This window comes from Prionailurus viverrinus, chromosome X (genome assembly GCF_022837055.1).
Source record: "Prionailurus viverrinus isolate Anna chromosome X, UM_Priviv_1.0, whole genome shotgun sequence".
Taxonomy (NCBI): Eukaryota; Metazoa; Chordata; class Mammalia; order Carnivora; family Felidae; genus Prionailurus; species Prionailurus viverrinus.
In genome coordinates, this window is record NC_062579.1 from 12,335,276 (window position 1) to 12,355,875 (window position 20,600).

Consider the following 20,600-nt stretch of genomic DNA (forward strand, 5'->3'; position numbering starts at 1 on the left):
CTTGACACAGATGAAGCTTAACATCAACTATTACCCCCAGGTCTTTCTCACAGATGCTGCTGGGCCACATCAGCCACTTCCGACATTTGTGCAGTTGTTTATTTACGTACAAGAGATTTGACTTGCAAAATTTTTATGGTTTTCTCACACGATCATAGGGAAGGGTATTGTATACTTCCAGATAATTTCCACAAAACGTTAAAACGTTATTTTCTGCAACCCATCCCACCTTTGCTTCTTCTAATCTCTGAAAGCTGAGAAAACCAAGAGTCAGACTTCTTAGGAGACATATGATACGAATTCACCAGAATAACTAGAATATAAAAGACATGACCATTTCTTGTCCACGTATGGAGCATGTGGAATGCTCGTGCACTGCTGCTGGAAGTGTGAAGTGATGCACCCGCTTTGGAAAGCATCAACCAAAGCTGAATATAAACCTGCCCTACATCCCAGTAACTCCAACTTCTAGGTATATACTCAACAGGAATCGGTATATGTTCACCAAAAGACATGTACAAGAAAGGTCACGGTAATTTTATTCATAATAGCACCAAACTAGAAACAATCTAAACGTTCACCACTAGAACAGATAGATTGCTGTATATTCACACAAAGGAATACTACACAACAATAAAAAGGATGAAATGGTACACAGATCATGGCTAAATCTAATGGATATTATTTTAAAAGAAATAAGTGAGGAAGAGTAAACACTTCATGGTTCTATTTATCTGAAGGTCAAGAACAGGCAAAACTAACCATTGGTGACAGAAATCAAAATAGTTACCACTGGAGGGGGGTTAATGACTGGAAAGGGGCACGAGCAACCTTCTAGGGTGTTGATATACCTAAGTGCACTTACACACTTCACTTCTATGTATGTTACACCTCAATTTAAATATTATGTAAATATGGAGTGCCTGGGTGGCTCAGTCGGTTAAGCGTCTGACTCCTGATTTTGGCTCAGGTCATGGTCTCATGGTTCACGGGTTCAAGCCCCACATCGGGCTCTGTGCTGACAGCACAGAGTCTGCTTGGGATATTCTCTCTCTTTCTCTCTGCCCCTCCCCTCACTCTCTCTTGCGCACTCTCTCAAAATAAATAAATAAACTTAAAAGAAGGAAAGAAGGAAGGAAGGAAGGGAGGGAGGGAGGGAGGGAGGGAGGGAGGGAGGAAAAAAGGAAGGAAGAAAAACCCGCCAGGAGCATCATGCTTACTGGTGAAAAACTGGATGCTTGCCCCCTGAGTTCAGGACATCTGCTCTTCCCACTTGTATTCAACAACTGCACTGGTCGGGCAATTAGGTAAGAAAAAGAAATAAAGGCATCCAGGTTGGAAAGGAAGAACTTTATCAATCTGCAGCACACATGATCCTGTATACAGAGAATCTTAAGAAATTCAATAAGAAGTATGAGAACTGGGGTGCCTGGCTGGCTCTGTTTGGTAGAGCATGTGACTCTTGATCTCAGGGTTGTTTGAACTCCATCCTGGGTGTAGAGATTTAAAAAAAAATAAAATCATAGGGGCGCCCGGGTGGTTCAGTTGCTTAAGCGTCTGACTTCGGCTCAGGTCATGATCTCACAATTTATGAGTCTGAGCCCCACATCCGGGCTCTGTGCTGACAACGGCTCAGAGCCTGGAGCCTGCCTCGGATCCTCTGTCTCCCTCTCTCTGCCCCTCCCACGCTCACACTCTGTCTCTCTCTCCCTCAGAATAGATAAACATTAAAAAAATTTTTTTAATCTTAAAAATAAAAATATTACAATCACTAAATGAGTTCAGCAAGTATATTTCTATATACTAGCAAGAAACACTCTGGAAAAGAAATTAAGAAAACTCCATTTGCAATAGCATCAAAAAAATAAAATACTTAGGTATATGGTTAACTAAAGAAGTATAAAACGTGTACACTGAAACTACAAAAAAACTGTCAAAAGAAATTACAGACCTAAACAAATGGAAAGATGTGCCGTGCTCATGGAATCGAAGGCTTACCGTGACATAATTAGAATGGCAACGCTTCTCAAATTGGTCTACATATCCATTGCAATGCCTGTCAAAATCATAGCTGCCTGTTTTGCAGAAATTGTCAAGTTGATTCTAAAATTCACATGAAATGTAAGCACCCACAGTACCCAAAGTAATTATCAAAAACAAGAACAAAGCTGGGAGGACTCACATTTCCTGATTTCCTAACTTACTACAAACCTACAGCAAGAAAGAAAATGTGGTACTGGCCCAAGAACAGATATACGGATCAATGGAATAGAAGTGTAAGTCCAGAACTAAACTTTCCTGGTTATGGTGAATTGATTTTCTTTTTTTAAAACTTTTATTTTGAGAGAGCGTGAGCAAGCAAGCACACACACAAGCAGGGGAGAGATGGAGAAAGGAGGAGAGAGAATTCCAAGCAGGCTCCGTGCTGTGAGCACAGAGCCCGATGTGGGGCTGGAACTCATGAATTGGAAGCTCATGACCTGAGCTGAAATCAAGAGTCTGACGCTTAACTGACCGAGCCACCCAGGTGACCCTGGTCAATTGATTTTCTGAGCCTGCCAAGACCGTGCAGTGGGTGAAAGAATAGTCTTTTCAACAAATGTGCTGGATCGACCACATATCCACAAGCAAAAGAATGAAGCCGGACACCCTACTTTACACCATGTACAAGAATGAGCTCAAACGCGACCAGAGACCTAAATGTAAGAGCTAAAACTCTTAGAAGAAAAGAAGCACCATAAAAAACCTTGGCTTAGGCAAAATCTTACAGGACACCAAAAACACAAATCACAAGACAAAAAATAAATTGAACTGCATCAAAATTAAAAACCGTGCTGCAGAGAACATCATCAACAGTGAAAAAACCACCCGTAGAATGGGGTCGGGGAAGTTATTTGCAAATCACATATCTGGTAAAGGACTTGTATCCAGAACACGTAAAGAATCCTTAAAACCATTAACAAAAATACAAATAATGCAATTAAAAATGGGCAGTTGGGAGAAGCCTGGCAAACACCACTTTTCACCAGGTAAGCCAAGTTATTATCACCAGTAATGAGACAAAGATACTGTACAGATCCTGAAGTCGTGCATGAGAAGGACAGGACATCACTTCTGTGAGGTTCCTCCCCAAAATGCATGATGCTAATGTAATCGTGAGAAACAACAACCCCCAACTGAAGGGCTACACACGATCAATGGCCTGTACTCTTTGGAAGCATTAAGTCAAGAAAAACAAGGAAGCAATGATGAAGATAAACAGGGGCTACACAGATATGAGCATTAAATGTCACATGATCGCGGATTGGAGCGCGGAGCTGAGAAAAAATCTTGTGTTTTGCTGTGAAAGACATTAGTTGGACAGTAAGTAAAATGGGGATAAGGTTTGTAGATTACAGAACCATATCAATCTTAATTTCCTGATTAGATAGCTGTGCTGTGATTATACAAGTGAATGTTGTTTTTAGGAAATATGCACTCAAGTAGCGAGAGGGATGAAGCATTATGTCTGAAGTTATTCCTCAGCAGTTCAGAACAAAAATAATCATATGCATATGGAGAGGAATGTAAAACAAATGTGGTAAAGGAGTAACACTGGAGAATTCTGGGTGAAACATATGGAAATTCTTTGTACTGTTTCTCCGAAATTTTCTTTTATATGTATATACATATATACATGTATATGTAGAGAGAGATCTATACATATATATACACATATATATGTATATATACGTACGTATACATATACACACATATATATGTATAGATCCATCTCTATATATATAGATATATAGAAATTTTATTATCAAATTAGTTTCCATACAACACCCAGTGCTCATCCCAACAGGTGCCCTCCTCAATGCCCACCACCCAGTTTCCCCTCTCTCCCACCCCCCATCAACCCTCAGTTTGTTCTCAGTATTTAAGAGTCTCTTATAGTTTGCCTCCTTCCCTCTCTGTAACTTTTTCCCCCTCCCCCTCCCCCCGCTCTTCTGTTAAGTTTCTCAGGATCCACGTATGAGTGAAAACATATGGTATCTGTCTTTCTCTCTGACTTATTTCACTTAGCATAATACTCTCCAGTTCCATCCACGTTGCTACAAATGGCCAGATTAGAAACTTTCTTTTTTAAAATTTATTTTAAAAAAATTTAGCCTGCTTCAGATTCTGTGCCTCCCTCTCTCTCCACCCCAACCCACTCGCATTCTGTCTCTGTCTCTCTTAAAAATAAGTAAACATTAAAAAAAAATTTTTTTAATTTTAAAGTAGGCTCCGCACCCAATGTAGGGCTTGAACTCACGACCCTGACATTAAGAGTCACATACTCTACCAACTAAGCCAGCCAGGTGCCCCTTCTGAAACATTCTTATAGCTCTGAATGTTTTCCCAAAATAAAAAGTTTAAAACATTCTTTTAATTGGGTAAGGGATTTGAGCAGATCATTCTCCAAAGAAGATATATAAATGGCCGGTAAGCTCATGAAAAGACGCTATCATCAGTCATTAGGGAAATGCAAATCAAAACCACAATCAGATTCTACCTACTGCCCACTAGGATGGCTATAATCAACAGGACAGACAATAACAGGTGTAGCAAGGATGTGGAGAAACTAGAACTTTCGTACACTGCTGACGACAATGTCAAGTGGGAAAACAGTCTGGCAGTTCCTCAAAGGTTAAAGAGAGAGTTACCTAAGACCCAGTAAGTTAGCTCCAAGAGAAATGAAAACACAGGTCCATGCAAAAACTTGCACGTTAAGGTTCACAGTAGCATTATTTATAATAGCCAACAAGAGGAAATAGCCCAAGTGCCTTTCAAATGAATAGTTAAATCAAATATATCCATACAATGGAACAATGATCAGCCACAAGAAGAATGAAGTACCCACACAAGCTACAACACAGATGAACCATGGGAATATAATAAGTAAAAAATGTGAGACACAAAAGACCACATATGATATGATTACATTTATATGAAATGTCAAGAAAAGGCAAATCCAGAGACAGAAAGTAGATTAGTTTTTGCACAAGGCTGGGGTTAGGGGGGTTAAGGCGAGGGAAAATGGGGAGTAAGTGTTAACGGACACCAGGTTTCTTTTGGGGGTCATGAAAATATTCTAAAATTAGAACGTGGTGATGGTGGCAAAACTGGGAATTTATTAAAAAAGACTGAATTGTACACTTTCAATGGGCACACTGCATGGTATGTGATTCTTCCCTCAATGAAGCTGTAAAAGTAACTTTTTTAAAGTTAAAATTTCAGAAAAGGCAATGTTATCTTCATGTTGTTTTTTCACAACAAAGACCCTTAAAACTGATTTGCCACATGGGGCACCTGGGTAGCTCAGTCAGTTAAGCATACAACTCTTGATTTTGGCTCAGGTCCTGATCTCAGAGTTGTGAGATCGAGCCCCACATTGGGCTCCCTGCTGGGCGTGCACCCTGTTTAAGGTTCTCTCTCTGCCTCTCTCTCTGCCCCTCCCCTGCTCACACTTTCTCTCCCTTAAAAAAAAAAAAGTGAATTGCCATAATTAGTTTGCAAACACCTCAATCAGCTGTAACTTACCTACTACACTGGTCTTCAGTGGAGAAGTAGATTTGAAAGTCATCAGAATTATCATGGACATAAAGAAAACAACACCGTTCGTCAAACTTTGATATGCTGTAAAATTGGAAAAACATACATAAGAATGATTACCATATGTAAGTTATGATAACCCTTGTAAATTTTTCAGAAAAATCTAGTAATAGATTTTCTTCCATTTTGCGAATTTGAAAGATTCATTAATGTTTTAACAGATACCCCCCAAATTTGACTTCTGTTTCTCTATGAAAATTTTACTAGCAGGGACATTGGTCTTGCCTATGTTTGTATTCTCGAGAAATTACCATATATGCAGTGCTAAACAAAGCACAGAGCAGCAAGAAAGGGAAAGAAATATGATCTCTGTCCTCAAAAGTTTAGAATTTCACACAAAAGACAGGAAGCTTATTTGTGAGATAACGTATTATGGTACCAAAGGAATTACTAGACTTGAAAAGTATCAGGACAGAGTATTTGTGGCCACACAAGGGAGGCAGAAATAAACATGGCATCTTAGCTCAAGAAAGGCGTTGAATGTTATCTGGTCTATTTCCATGTAAGGTTGGGATCTGACTCTACAGTGCCTGCCTTAGTCGATGTTCAGGTTTCCTGGACATACCCAGTGACAGAAAATCCCCATACTCCATCTGCTGATGGACTTAACTGCTAGAAAGTTCTATACCTACACTGGGCCTAAGCCTACACAATGGCCCTCATTTAGCCAGGTGGCACTATGGAAAAGCCCAAATTCTCTTCAAACGATGCCACTGTATCTTGCCCTGAGTTATCTCTTCCTGAGATCCACAGCTTCTTTAGCCATTCTTCCTGTGTTCAGGGATTATGTGACAAATAATGAGTTGAAACAGCAATAGTACAGGGAGATTAAAAAAAATTAAAACTAGGTTATACATAAATTTTGAAAACCAATTTGTAAAGGAACTACCACGGTTAGTTGGGTAGCACTGGGAATGTGCAACACATGTTCTTTGTGTCACCTTGGTTCCAGGTTCTGATTCTCACCCCAGGCCCTTTGCACATCCTTGTTGATGAGTGAATGGCAGCAAGAGATAGATCCATGAGAAGGCACAAACAAAAGGTTCTTAAGTACATGTTCTTATACCACTTAGTTTCCGGAGTAATAAGATTTTCAAAATGTTCAACACTTTTTGAATTTTATTTTTGGAGCAGCATTGCTCAAATTCACTACCCTGTTCTTAAATTATTTCCCCTCCCTTTAAAGTGACAAAAACATTCTAATTTAAACAGTGATATGTCTAGAATAGGATCGTACCATGTCTAGAGGTAACAGGGGATTCATTCAGTGGCCTGTGGTCTTACAATCAGAGAAAGGACAGACAGTTATAATCTGAGCCCTTAATTTAATGGGAACTATGAAGAAACAGAGTCCTTGAGTGACCTTGTCAAGGTCAAACAGTGAAAGAGGGATTACAACTCACATCTGCTTCAGAGCCGCTCCTACCCTTGGTTGTGCTGGGAGAGTGAGGCTCAGAGTGCAGCCACAAGGGTCACCAAATGGTCACCACCCCTGGTCCAAAGAGCAAGCACCGTACCTCTCCTTGGACTACACCACCTCTCCCCCAGCTAATAACAATTCCCTTGGCTCCGTTACTCTGCTCAGGAGACCCCAACCAAGTGTCATTACCAAGTAACTCCTTCTTGGTAGAAGTACAGATTTCTAGGTTTCTGGGTTTTCCTGAGCACTTGAACATCAACGGCTTAAACAAGAAACACTTTCTCTTTCTAGAGATACAACTTCATTTTTAAAGAAAAGTTTGAGACAAGAGAGTTTTAGTCTATGGATACCACAAAAAGCTATTGTGTTACAACAAGCCAAGAAGCCCTGACTAGCAGCACATGAGCAAGGGTTACAAAAGAGCTCATAGTCTATTTTGGATTGTTAAAAATGAAAATATCACATATTATAAATAAGTGGAAACGTTAAAGTAATAAAACACTGTCATTATCACCTGTATTAAAACAATAATTCCATTTTCCTTATGTTCGTTCTTACCTTATTCCCCTAATGGAAGAAGCTGTAAAGTTCCATTCATGAATTTGTTTCTGTAGGTTTTAAAGACAAAAGTCAGTAGAGCTTGATTTTTTTCCACACAAAAAAATTTTGGGGGGTTTCATTCTCAGGTCACTTTTGCTATTTTACTTTCAATAGAGATTTATAAGTTAGAGCAATATATTTTATATAACTTGGAAGACCTGAAACACTTTCTAAAAATTTAGGTATCCTAAAAATTCATTTGTATCTTTAATCCAGTTTAGAGCAAATGATCTAAATTTGAAAGAGTATAAGCACAGAGTAAACACACACTGAATGGACTTTCATCTTCTGTCGACATACCAGGAAAACTTGAAAATGAGTTTGGGAACAGCCCACCTAAGTTGAGTAACCTGTGAAAATGTTTGCAGAAGCAAGACTGTGGCAGACTCCAGTCAGTGTTCTCCAATCTTTCTTTCTGTCCCTGGGCACACAGCTAGAATGCATTTCCCAGCCACCCCTGCAACTAGGTGGGGCCACAGGATGAGGTTCTGACCAACGGGGTCTAAGGAGGAATGATGTGCTCCACCTGTGGGCCGGGCTCATAAAAACCTCCCTAGCCATCCTCTATTCCGCTACAGGGAACGGAGACTCTGCCAACCTGGATGTGACACAAAGCACAGATAATCCTTTATCATGTTAAGACACTGATATTTGGGGGCTATGTGTTTCAGCAGATACCTTATTATCATAACTAACACAAAGACTAACTTGGATTTCAGTCTATACGTGACAGATTTTTAAAAATAACTGTTCCCTCCCTCCACTGCCATTCCACGCACGTCATAAACTTTGCACAAAGCTAAGCCTCAAAAGAAATATCTGAAATCCTTTTCAGAAGAGCCAAAGGCTACAATACCGATACATCACAACAATGGACAATCATTTAAAATAAGAAAATACATTTGGTTGGCCTGAACAATGTCATAAGTGACCAGCTCAGCCCCCAAGAGAAGTGTCAGAGCCCAATGACTGAGTATATGGCTTAGGAGAATAGCCATGAGCAGTGGGGTGACAAGTTACCTGCCATCCTGGAGGAACGACAACAGGAACAACAGGAAATATGGCCCTCAATGGGAGAAGATCCATTCAGAGGTGTTGATTAAGCACCTACTATGTGCTGGGTAAGTACTGTGGACATAACAGAAAACAAAACTCCTGCCCTCATGGAGCTTCCATTCAAGTGAGGAGAGAGGAAAAATAAATTAAGCAGTAACTTAATAGGACAGAGGACGAAAAGCACCACAATGCCAAATAGAACCAGGAAGGACATCAAGGTGGGGCAGGAGTCATGATGTTAAACTGGATGTTCCATGAAGGCATCTCTGATGACGTCTGAGCAGTAGGCTAAAGCAGGTGAAGGCCTGAACCATGTGGATATCTGGGGGGGAAAGAACAGTCCCAGGCAGCGGGCACAGCAAGTGCAAAGGTCCTGAGGCAGCAGTGTCCTGGCATGTTTGGGGACCAGCCAAGAGGGGAGCATGCCTGGAGCGAGTGACTGAGGGGAGTGGGTGAGGAGGCTGGAGAGCTCACGATGAAGATCATGCAGGGCCTAGGAGACCATCATCAGGACCTCAGTTTCTACTCTATAGAAGACGGGAACCAGTGAGGGCTGTGAAAGATGAAAGCATATGCTAATATGAAAGCCAGCACACTGGACCCAACCATGTAGAAAGACTGAGCATATTTCAGAGTTCTATTCAAAGTCACTGAAAGAAGGCAGTGGTGGAGAGCAGGAGCCTACCTTCGGATTAGGGTACAGAAACAGGAACCAGGACAGATTCAAGACAGCCTTGGGCCACCTACCTATACCTTCAAGAGGCTGCATGTGCATAAAAAGCTCAGCCACAGGGGCACCCGGGTGGCTCAGTTGGTTGAGCGTCTGACTTCAGCTCCGGTCGTCATTAACAGTTTGTGAGTTCAAGCCCCCCATCAGGCTCACTGCTGTCATCGCACAGCCTGTTTCAGATCCTCTGTCCCTCTCTCCCTCTGCCCTTCCCCCGGTGGTGCGCTCTATCGCAAGCATTAAAAAAAAACAACAACAACAAACCTCAGCCACAGGAGTTTTTGAAGTATTCCCAGATGGTAGGTTTACTGTGAGGTAGCTTTATGGAGCTTCTTGATTGGGGAGGAAGATTTGCCGGCTAAGAAGTAAACAACACACACTCCTCTTTCCCTTTCTATCATAACCAATGGGCATTTGAGGTACCGGCTTTGTAGATACTATGGATATGAAACATACAAGTCCTGCATGGGCTTGCAGAGCACTTGGGGAGACATTCTCAAAAACCGATCAATAAGCAACAGGAAATACTGTGTACACGATACAGGCAAGAAGGTAGCCTACAGTGAGTGAAAGGGGCGGGAGGGTGGTTAGAGACACTCGGCAAAGTTGGAACTTGGGTCACTGGAAGAAGAAATTACACGGAATAAGGATGACGGAAGTGCACATGTGAGCCCCTGTGGGCCAGCTCGGGGGACAATGAGAGGGCGGGATTATACAGGGGCTTGACACTCAGTACGAGAGTGTGAGTTTTAATCTGGAAAGCCATGGGATCCAGTAATGGTTTGGGCCAGTACAAGTGTTTTAAAATTATTATGAAAGTTCTGAATTGAAACACACCATACATTCACAAAAGGGCACAGTGACTGTCACAGTCCATTTCCACAAAATGAATACTTGTAACCAGCATTTAAATCAAGAGACATGGGGCACTGGGTTGCTCAGTAGGTCGAGCATCTGACTCTTGATTTCAGCTCAGGTCATGATCCCAGGATCGTGGGATCGCTCCCACTGTTGGACTCCACGGTGAGCGTGAAGCCTGCTTAGGATTCTCTCTTACCACCCCCCACCCCTCTGTTCCTCTGTGTGTGCTCCTCTCCTGCACACACACACACTCTCTCATGCTCCAAAAAATCAATCAAGAGACAACATGAGCAGCAGCCCAGAAACTTCCCTCATAACCCCCCCCATCTCTAGTCATCCAAGAGTAGAAATGGCAACTTCTGCCTGTTCCGGAATATTATGTGAATGAAATTGTGAAGCCTGCACTCTCTTGGATGTGCAAGTGGGGTTTTTCATGAAGCATCTGGTAGTGGAAGTCAGGGTGGCTGCGCAGGGTCTGACCCAGTGGCCTGGTGGGTCACCTGGCACGGAGTACCGTCTCCATCATGAACGCAGGGGCAGTTTTCCTCCCATCCCGAGCCTCCCGTTTCAGCAGCGTCCTCATCCTTTTGGAGAGGGGATATTTTCCCTCTGAATCATGAGGAAATGGACTCAAGACTAGAACTTTCCATGTCGGGGTCAGAAGCTCCCAGGAAGAGTTTCCTGGGAGCAAGAGCCAGGGTGGGCTATGGAGAAACGGGCCAGGAGGCCAGAGGTGGGGACAGGCCTCCAGGGTTCCCCCCACCCCAGGCGCCTCAGCACCTGCCCTCCTACTCCCAGAATGCAGACCTCTGAGGGAGGAATCTTGGGCATCTGGGACAATTCTGTAGACTCTGGACGTGTCTGTCCTGTGGCTCTCTTACATAAGCATAAAAGGTGGCGAGGACGACGACAGAGCTTTCCCCAACAAGCAGCCCTACCCGCGTGGTCAGCGCTGGTGGCTACTATGTGCCCGGTGGTGACTCTGGGGCGTGAGAGTTGCTGAGGGGGCAATGCTGCATTTGTCCCCACGCCGGGTAGCCTACTTGCACTGTTGCACTGGGTGCCACTGGTGCCGGTGTAGGAAGGCCAACCGTGCACACCTCCTCCCAACCCCACGTTTGCAGACCCACCGGACGTGGCTTGAAACTGGCAGTGGTGGGAGTAGTTACACCGCAGAAACCGCCAAACGCCACGGGTCAGCCCTCTGCTCCCGTGCCCCCTGGAGAGCCGGCTGTTAAACATTTACCAGCAGAAGTTTCTGAATCCTTGGCTAGCAAACCAGAACTGAATTTCTCTGACAGCAGTGTGGTCCGCCAGTACGCGACAGAACACCGTGCACGTGCGTGATCTCTCCCTGCTGGGCACAGCCCACCGGGAGAAGACGCAACGCCGTGGAGAAATGTCGCCCTCACTCCAGGCGAATCTGCCGGCTTTTACAGCCTGCAGAATTTCAAAAATGCAAATGCAGGCAAAAGCAAAAGCTTCCTCTCAAAGAAAAAAAGGCAATTTATATTTCCCTCAGACGTTTGTTCTGACAACTACAAGCACTTGTGCAAAACATTTCATCAGTCAGGGAAAACTAGCATTTGCTGCTTATATAGTTCTTTTCCATTTCTTATTACAGACTATATACAAAGTAAAACATTTACAACTAGGGAGACAGTATATGTACCCATGGAAATTTCCGTTAAGGGCCAGCAACCATTAGAGGATTCAAATAAAATGGGCAAAGTGTGCAGAATTCCAGGAGACCAAAAACATTTGGCTCTAAAAGTCTGAGGAGTCACTTGAATAACATTGGTTTTTTACTCCAAGTACTTGTCAAAATAGGAGGTGTTTTGTGCATACATTAATGGAATACTGAGGTCACAGACCAGAATTTTGAAAACCCTCTCGTATCAGAGTGGCATCAATGACACAACGCAAACAAGCAAGGTCTGTCTCTAGTACAAGAACTCCAACATCAGAAGCGGGGTGCTTCCTGGGGATGGGTACTGGAGGGGGGCACAGAGGGGGCGTAAGCCAGGCTTTGGGGGTAGTGGGGTCTGATGTTCTCTTCCTTGGCCACGCTGGTTACTCAGGTGTGTTCACTTGGCAAAAATCCATCAAACTGTACATTTATGACTGAGGTGCTTTTCAGTGTCTATGACACTTCCATAAAAGGTTAAAAACAACCAAAGAGGCAAATTTAACAGAACATCTCCATTCTTCAAAGGAGCTCTAGCTGTTTGAACACCATGTGTATATTTTATTTTGCCCTTTTTTCTTTTGCAGTATTTAAACTAACACACACAGTGGAGCAAACCAAAGAAACCAACAACCCCAAGCACATCAGAGCAGCTCATGTCCCCTAATGGCTGCTGACTCTGATGAACGAGAAGGTCGCTACACTGTTAAATCTTAGAAAAGTTACTGGCTTACACTTGTGCTGTGGACCGAATGTTTGTGCCTCCACAAATCAGCTGTCGAAACCCCAATGTGACGGCACTGGGAGGTGGGACCTAGGGGAGGCAATCAGGTCATGAGGGTGGAGCCCTCGTGATGGGATTAGTCCTCTTATTAAAGGAGACACAAGGGAGACACTTCTTCACCATGTGAGGACACACCAAGAAGAGGGCCTTCACCAGAACCCAACCATGTGGGCACCCTGTCCTCAGACTCCCAGCCCTCAGAACTATGAGAAATATTCTTTAAGCCCTTAGCCTACGGTGTTTTGTTACAGCCGCTCAAGGGTACTAAGGCAACTTGAGATTTCGTGTCCCTTTTTTTTTTTTAACATCTTTACTGAGGTATAATCATAGACAAAGAAGTGCACATATTTAATGCACATAATTTGATGAGTTTGGACATATTCAAACACCATAATCAAGGTAATATCCATGTCTAACACCTCCCGAAGTGTCCTTGTGTCCCTTGGTTTTAGTTTCGTGTGTGTGTGTCGGGGGGGGGGGTGGCGGATAAGGACACATGAGAATTACTCTCTTAAACCATGAAGCACGCACAGTGCTGGATTGTTCACTCCGGGCGCCACAGCGTACAGCACACATCCGCAACTTATGCATCCAGAAGGCGGACTTCATACCAGCCGAACGATGGGGAGGTGCCGTGTCGTGACTATTTCTGATAAGGAATTTCTTACACGATTTTGAGCCTCCGCTTATTCTCCCATGTTGCATTTCATTGTTGAGGATACTGTTTACTTTTACCTGATGAAGACCTAATTGCTCACGCTCTTATTTCCAGGAGAAAAATCCCTCTTTGCCTAGTTAATGGCAGAAGTCCCCCCACGGTCCATGAGAACATATACATAGTGAACAGACCCACATAATGAATGCACTTGTCAAAGGTGCTGGATCTTTTCATGACTAAAAATATTTCATTCAAGAAAAGAGCTGAAGAAGTACTTTAGACACACAGAGATAAAAATATAGCTACTACCACAAAACATCAGGCCTGGCCCAGCATTTCTGTGATCTCTTTAGCGGGCAATTAAAATGTTCCCTCTCGGGGCGCCTGGGTGGCGCAGTCGGTTAAGCATCCGACTTCAGCCAGGTCACGATCTCACGGCCCGTGAGTTCGAGCCCCGCGTCAGGCTCTGGGCTGATGGCTCAGAGCCTGGAGCCTGTTTCCGATTCTGTGTCTCCCTCTCTCTCTGCCCCTCCCCCGTTCATGCTCTGTCTCTCTCTGTCCCAAAAATAAATAAATGTTGAAAATGTTCCCTCTCCTGTATCCTTGGTGTCAATATAAATTGAAATGGGACAAATATGCCAGTAGCTCTCAAATTTTAAATATATGTGGTCTTTAAAACCAGCAAGTCCATTTCTGGGAATCTCTGCTCCTGAAACAATCTATAGGAGTGTGCAAGGTGACACCGCCAGGACGTACACCGACGCATCTATCATCAGCTAGAGTGCACAGGTGAGGCTGAAAGGTGCACTGCAGGAGACTGGGACCATAATTTACAGTTCAAGCATACTCAGAAATGGACCACCACGATACAGGAATATGGGGAATATTCCAACCAAAAACATCAGGGGGATCATTGTGTGCTATATGGAAATAATGTCTAAGATGTGAAAATCAGGGGCGCCTGGGTGGCTCAGTGGGTTAAGCGTCCGACTTCGGCTCAGGTCATGATCTCACGGCTTGTGAGTTCGAGCCCCACGTTGGGCTCTGTGCTGACAGCTCAGAGCCTGGAGCCTGCTTCATGTTCTATGTCTCCCTCTCACTATGCCCCTCCCCTGCTCATGCTCTCTCTCTCAAAAACAAATAAACATTAAGATGTATGAATCAGTTAAAAAAGAGTAAGATGCAAAATAATAAATATATACTGTATGATCTCACTTTAACAAAAATACTCTCTCTATATATATATACACACACGCACGCACAAACATATATATAAAACGCATGTATAGGGGGACCTAGGTGGCTCAGTTGGCTAAGTGTCTGACTTCGGCTCATGTCATGATCTGACAGCTCGTGAGTTCGAGCCCCACATAGGGCTTTCTCCTGTCAGCGCAGAGCCCGCTTCAGTTCCTGTCTCCCTCTCTCTCTGCCCCTCCCCAGCTTGTATTTTGTTTCAAAAATAAAACATCAAAAAAATTAAAATAATAAATATATGCACGTATACACACTCTTACACATACATAAGGCAGTGCAGAGAATGGTACGGATGAATATCCACCAAGTCAGTGGGGATGGGAATAAGGACAGGGTCTGGGGGATTTGGAGGGACTTTCCCACTACTCCTTATCCACTTCCTCAGGGTGTAACTTCTTTTTTCCACACTGTATTCATTTGCATAAACATACACAAAGTCATACCCACACATGTGTATACAAAGAAACATCAAATGGAAAAACCAGCATCCTCTCTCCCATCTGTGATTATACCCTCTTGCACTCACAGATCTTACCAGTCAGGCACAGGTACCTATTCTTTCAAGTACTGCAACACGGACCCTCCTACTTGAATACCAAATTTCTGATTCAATAGCACAGAAGCGAGAGACAGCTATGGAAGATTTTTTTCTTACCATTTCTGTGGGTGAGACATGCCACAGGAAAACCGTCTTCTCCTCAGCGTCACTGTTTATAGAAACATATGAAGGCTGGTAGACTTTGGTTGGTTCTATCACCAGCACCTGAAAGGACAGATTTCTGTGATGCACAGGAATATCCCAGACAGGTCACTCTGCCCAGTGAGCAAGTGGGAAGCGCTGTACTCCACAAATACTCGAGGACCTACTGTGTGCCAATACTACTCTAGGGCCCAGGGATACCGCAATCTTGACAGTAGTCCCTTCCCCACGGCGGGGGAGGAGTCTATGCTCTAATGGGGCACACAAGAAACAAACATATAGGGGCATGGAATACAGTCACCTATACGGCTGTGAAGCAAACACGACAGAATAAAGGTGGGGCGAGCACTTTAGATGGGGTGGCCAAGAAAGGCCTGCCCAACAAGGTGGCAGAGAAGAAAGAGGGAGGCTACAGTTTTTGAGAGAAATGAAGCAAACTGGATGATCTGTGAGGTGTCCAAGTCTATGAAACATCCCAGGGAATGAAGAGTGAGGTGACATTCCATGAGTAATGTTTTATTGCTGGGGGAGAGGGAGAGGAAGGAGATGGGGAGAAAGGAGACAGGGAGAGGGAGGGGGAGGGGGGAGAGAGAATGAATGGCTTTCCAAAGCAAATACAGCAACCTAATTAAGAGCGTTAAATCTAGGTAGAGATTACACAAGTGTCTGTTATTTTTTTGTCCCTTTCAATAGGTTGGAAATATTTCATAATTAAAAGAAGATTTTAAAACTTAGTACCCAAGAACAAAATCATTATCATAATCATTTCAAACAACTTAATCTCTATTAGCAGTTTAATGAAATTCCTGAACACAGCATGTTCACAAAATCTCACGGCATAAATACAAAATACAATTATGTCAAGTTCAATGTCTAGGATGCTTACGTGTCTTACTTACGACTCCTTACAATATGGTCATAAAATTGAAACAAAAACTTAATGAAAAGCTAATAGCCATTTTGCTTTGCAATAACATTTTAAAAATTAATTAGTGGTATTGGAGGCAAACCAAAGCTCAATGGGAAACAGCGTCAAATTCCAAAATTTTACTATTAGTCTTGCACTGATTTAGAACAGAGTATCTCCACCTTGGTATTGCTGACATTTGGGGCCAGACGATTTTATGTAGGGGGAGGGGCTATCCTATGCACTGTGGGATGTCTGGTGGCACCCGTGGCCCTCGCCAGGTGCCTGCCACTCGCTAGGTGCCAGTAGCAATACCTGCTTCGCAGCTGTGACAACCAAAAATGTCTCCAGATATTGCCAGATGTCCCCCGGGAGACAAAATGATTCTGTCAAGAACCACTATGTTAGAGGGCAGAGCCAACTTGTTCTAGTGAGCTGATCTATCCCTGGCTGATTCTACCAAAGACGGTATCTTCACATTTTCAACAACTCTAAGGTTTTCTCCCTTTCAGAGTATTCAATAATTAGCACCAATCCCCAGTTTCTTTGGCTCTATCTGAAAGAAATGGATTTAGCATGACTTACTGGAAATCTGAGTCCATTAGCAACTTCATTTGTTGCCTCAAATATTACATCTAGCCAGAAGTTAAGCCGTTCTTGCCTGGGTGAATGTTCAATAATGGGTTTCCTGAAGCGCTGAATTAATAACAAGTTCTGAACTAATGATCGGAGGTACCTGGAAAAATCACAAGCACCAATAAATTAGATCCTTCAAGAAATGGAATTCAATTCTACTCCCTTTAAAAGAGGTTCCCCAAAAGCTTAATTTACTTAAATGCACAGTGTGTAGTGAGTGCTTCTTCATCATTTGGCAGTCACACACTTAATCAAAAGAAGCCCGAACACCGGGCAAAATAAGTTGGTCCAACAAAATCATACAGTATGGCTTTTCACCAACATTGGGCTAATGGTATTCCAAGTGTAGACACTGGCAGACATTTTCTAACAACTACCTTAATAACAATGTAGTTTGAAATTCAAAGCAATTACAAAATGACAAAATTTCAAACTCACAGTCTTTTTTAAATCAACCTTTCTATGTTCAGGTAATTGTAGATTTACGTATACTTGTAAGAAATAATACAGAGATCCCATGTAACCTTGGGCCTGGTTTATACCAAGGATGACAGCTTATAAAATTCTAGAACAACATCACAAGACACAGTTAAGATAGAAAACATTTTCACAGTCACAGGGTCATGCTTCCCTTCTATAGACATGCCATTTTCCTCCCCTCCCTCTCTTCTCCTCCTTGACCCCAGACAATCACAAATGTGAAACTCATCGTATTTTTTTTATTAGATCTGACCAGGTAGATTTTGAAGTTACGAGGTCTTCAATCTCCCCACTTCTTTACTGTCTTCAGGCCAACTGAAGTTTCTGAAACATAGCTGTTGGGCAGTGGTGGTCACATCACCACTGGTAGTGAATGGGGATGGAGCACTGAAGGACTGAAAGCACTGGACTACTAGGTTGCTCTTTGAGGATAAAGTCTGGGGCTGCTCCGGGAAGGCACACGGCTAGACTCTGACTGACTTGCTTGGGTACCATGCAGTGAAGGGTTAATTCAGTAGGCCTGGGTCCTCCAAACAGGAGGTCTGGCTCTTGACTGGCTTCTGGGACATTGCCTCTAAGCCCTTGGGACATCCAGCCTGATAAGAGTGTTTTTGCTTAACTGGGGCCTTGGGCCATGCTGTATCAGTGCCATATCTACAGAGGCTGGGGACTCGGTGACTAAGGTCAACTACATGGGTGCTCCATGCTTACACGACTGAACCCCCATAAGACCCTGAACACCGAGACTTGGTGAGCTTCCCTGGTTGTCAATACTTTGTACATGTTGCCCTATATTGTTGCTAGAAGTAAGCATTGTCCATGTTACTCCGCTGGGTGAGGACAACTAGAAGCTTGTACCTACTCTCTCCTGGACTCTGTCCTACGTGCCTTTTGCCTTTGCTGATTTCAATCTGTGTAATTTTATTGTAATAAACCTTAGCCATGAGTACGACAGCCTTCCTGAGTTCTGTGAGTCTTTCTAGCGAATCATGAAGCTCAGGGTGGTCTCGGACCTACAATATCAGGTCCCAACGCTGTAAGTCAGTGTAGGTACTAATGTAATTAGAACGTATTCAAGGCTTGGCTGTCGCCTCCCTGGAGTCGGCTCTGTCTAGCTCAGGTGCAGCAATGCACTTTAAAAGTAGAATTCTGGCAACAGCAACCACTCCAGGAAGACTGGAGACTCTGCCTGAATCCCTATTGGCTCAGCCTCAGAAAAATTTCAACAGGCTGATATAGTTTGGGGATCAAATTTAGGTCCTTCAGATTGGGAAGAAAAAGGGCCCAACTAAAAATAACTGAAGAGATTCCGACCCCTGGGAGTCCAGATTGGCCCAGTGAACTGGGAAATAACGGGACAGATGAACACGGGTCATTAAAAGTGAAAAATTTTAAATGATGCGTGTAATCCAAATGCATTTTAGACAAATCAGAAAAATAGAGATAAGGAAAAAAGATTAAAAGCTTCTTATTAGGCTACCTCCTTGAGATCACCACTGTTGATATTTCAGGGAAAATCCATCATACATTTATTAATTACACAAATATCTAACAAGCATCTATTTTGAGACCACAGGAGTCAATGACATAGTGACGATTCTAATGGAGCTTCATGTCTATTGGCAAATCAGCTATTGCCCACCTCTCACAGACCTTGCTCTGAGTCACATACCAAACCCAGATTAATTAAAAGACCACACAGAACAGTGGTTCTCAAAGTGTGGTTCCCCAGAGCAGCAGCATCAGATCGTCATTTGTAAATACAAATCCTCAGGCCCCACCCTAGACCTTTGGAACCAGACAGCCTAAGGGCGGGCCCAGCTATCTGTGTTGTAATCAACACAGCTGATTCTGATACCTGCTGAAGTTTGAGAACCACTGAGAGAGGAAAATATACCCTGCAATGGGCTTTTCTTATCCTAGGATAAACCATGAACGCAAGTCCATGCCTCCCGGTGTTCTTTCTTGCCATTTTCATGGCGACATGATGGGCTAAGCTAGGGCCACTGCTCTGACTCCATTTTCTTGACCATATCTTGGTGTTTAGTTCCAGTTTTCATGCGTGATGCACATCACTTTGTGGGTGTGCTTTTAGCTTCACTACCTGCTTTCTCACAAATACGTACTAGTGCTGAGGAAGGTTTTGTTCTTGAGGACTGAGATGACAACCTGAAGAAAGTACTAAGATTGAGAGCATCCTTTTGGAGACAGAGCGCGTAGGGACGTATTCTGTGCATGTACGTGCCCATCTGTCTGTCGTTCCCTCCTGTCACATAAAACCAAGTGAGCCTTCAGAGCTGTTCTTCGTGCCCTAACTTTGCTTTAATGAAGAAGTCAGAAGGAGAAACACGGCAATCGTTATTGTCTTTTGCATTTATCCCTCTCCTCTCTGGAGAAAACCCTTCAGAACGAGATCAGATATTGAGAGAAGTGAAGGCCACACACAGACATGACTCACCAGACTGGAGGTTTCAGTTTGAACAACCTCTCTGCCGCCTGGACAGCCTTCCCGACATCATTGGCCAACATGCTGACGTTGAAGAACTGACCCACATCCCAGTAATTGTTCATTTTCTCCAAGCTCCCTTTTCTTCCCAATAAACTGTTTAGCCGGACACCTTAAGAATGTGAATTTTACATGAAGTTATGAAAAATATTTCTAGTTTCTATCACATTATGCAAGCCTTTAGACAGAGGAAAAAGTACCCACTTTATGTTGGCTACCATCTCAGGCAGGCTATCAGAGAGTAACTGTTCCTTTTGAAACAAAATGCTAGTTATTTGAACGAAATGCTAGTAACTTTTAATGCTGAATTTGTGTTACCAAAGCACATCAACATCTGCTATCAAAAATAACTTTACCTATTTTCCTTAGTTCCATGGAAGTTTCAAATTGCTGTCCCGCAACTATCAGCAAAATTGCCAGGTTAATTCCTGAATAGAGAGATGACTGGAGCGCAAATCCTCTGCGATACCTGCCAGTACAGAACCGCCCGACTCTTATTATGGTAGAAGCAAAAAATTATAAATAATGGCACAAGCCCACCTTCTCGTGAACTTTTTTTTTTGACCAACTAATTGGTTGTTTTCCAGATCCCCTCCCTCTTTACAAACAGCTACATCCAAGCACTCAAACAGCTTCTTGAAAATGTCATAATATTAACACTAAGGAGTTAAAAATTTTTCATCA

The 20,600-nt window shown here is 43.2% G+C and overlaps 1 protein-coding gene across 3 annotated transcripts in view; it reads right to left on the reverse strand.

The window, feature by feature from the left end:
* Positions 1 to 20,600, reverse strand: part of MAP3K15 (mitogen-activated protein kinase kinase kinase 15) — a 123,803-nt gene that overhangs the window by 30,725 nt on the left and 72,478 nt on the right. For all 3 annotated transcript variants that reach the window (XM_047843445.1, XM_047843447.1, XM_047843446.1), the window contains exons 8-13: positions 20,273 to 20,385; positions 19,869 to 20,028; positions 16,880 to 17,030; positions 15,343 to 15,450; positions 7,619 to 7,668; positions 5,569 to 5,664 (exon numbers count right to left, since the gene is read on the reverse strand). In XM_047843445.1, coding sequence (XP_047699401.1) covers positions 5,569 to 5,664; positions 7,619 to 7,668; positions 15,343 to 15,450; positions 16,880 to 17,030; positions 19,869 to 20,028; positions 20,273 to 20,385 — 678 coding nt within the window. The remainder of the gene's footprint in view (positions 1 to 5,568; positions 5,665 to 7,618; positions 7,669 to 15,342; positions 15,451 to 16,879; positions 17,031 to 19,868; positions 20,029 to 20,272; positions 20,386 to 20,600) is intronic.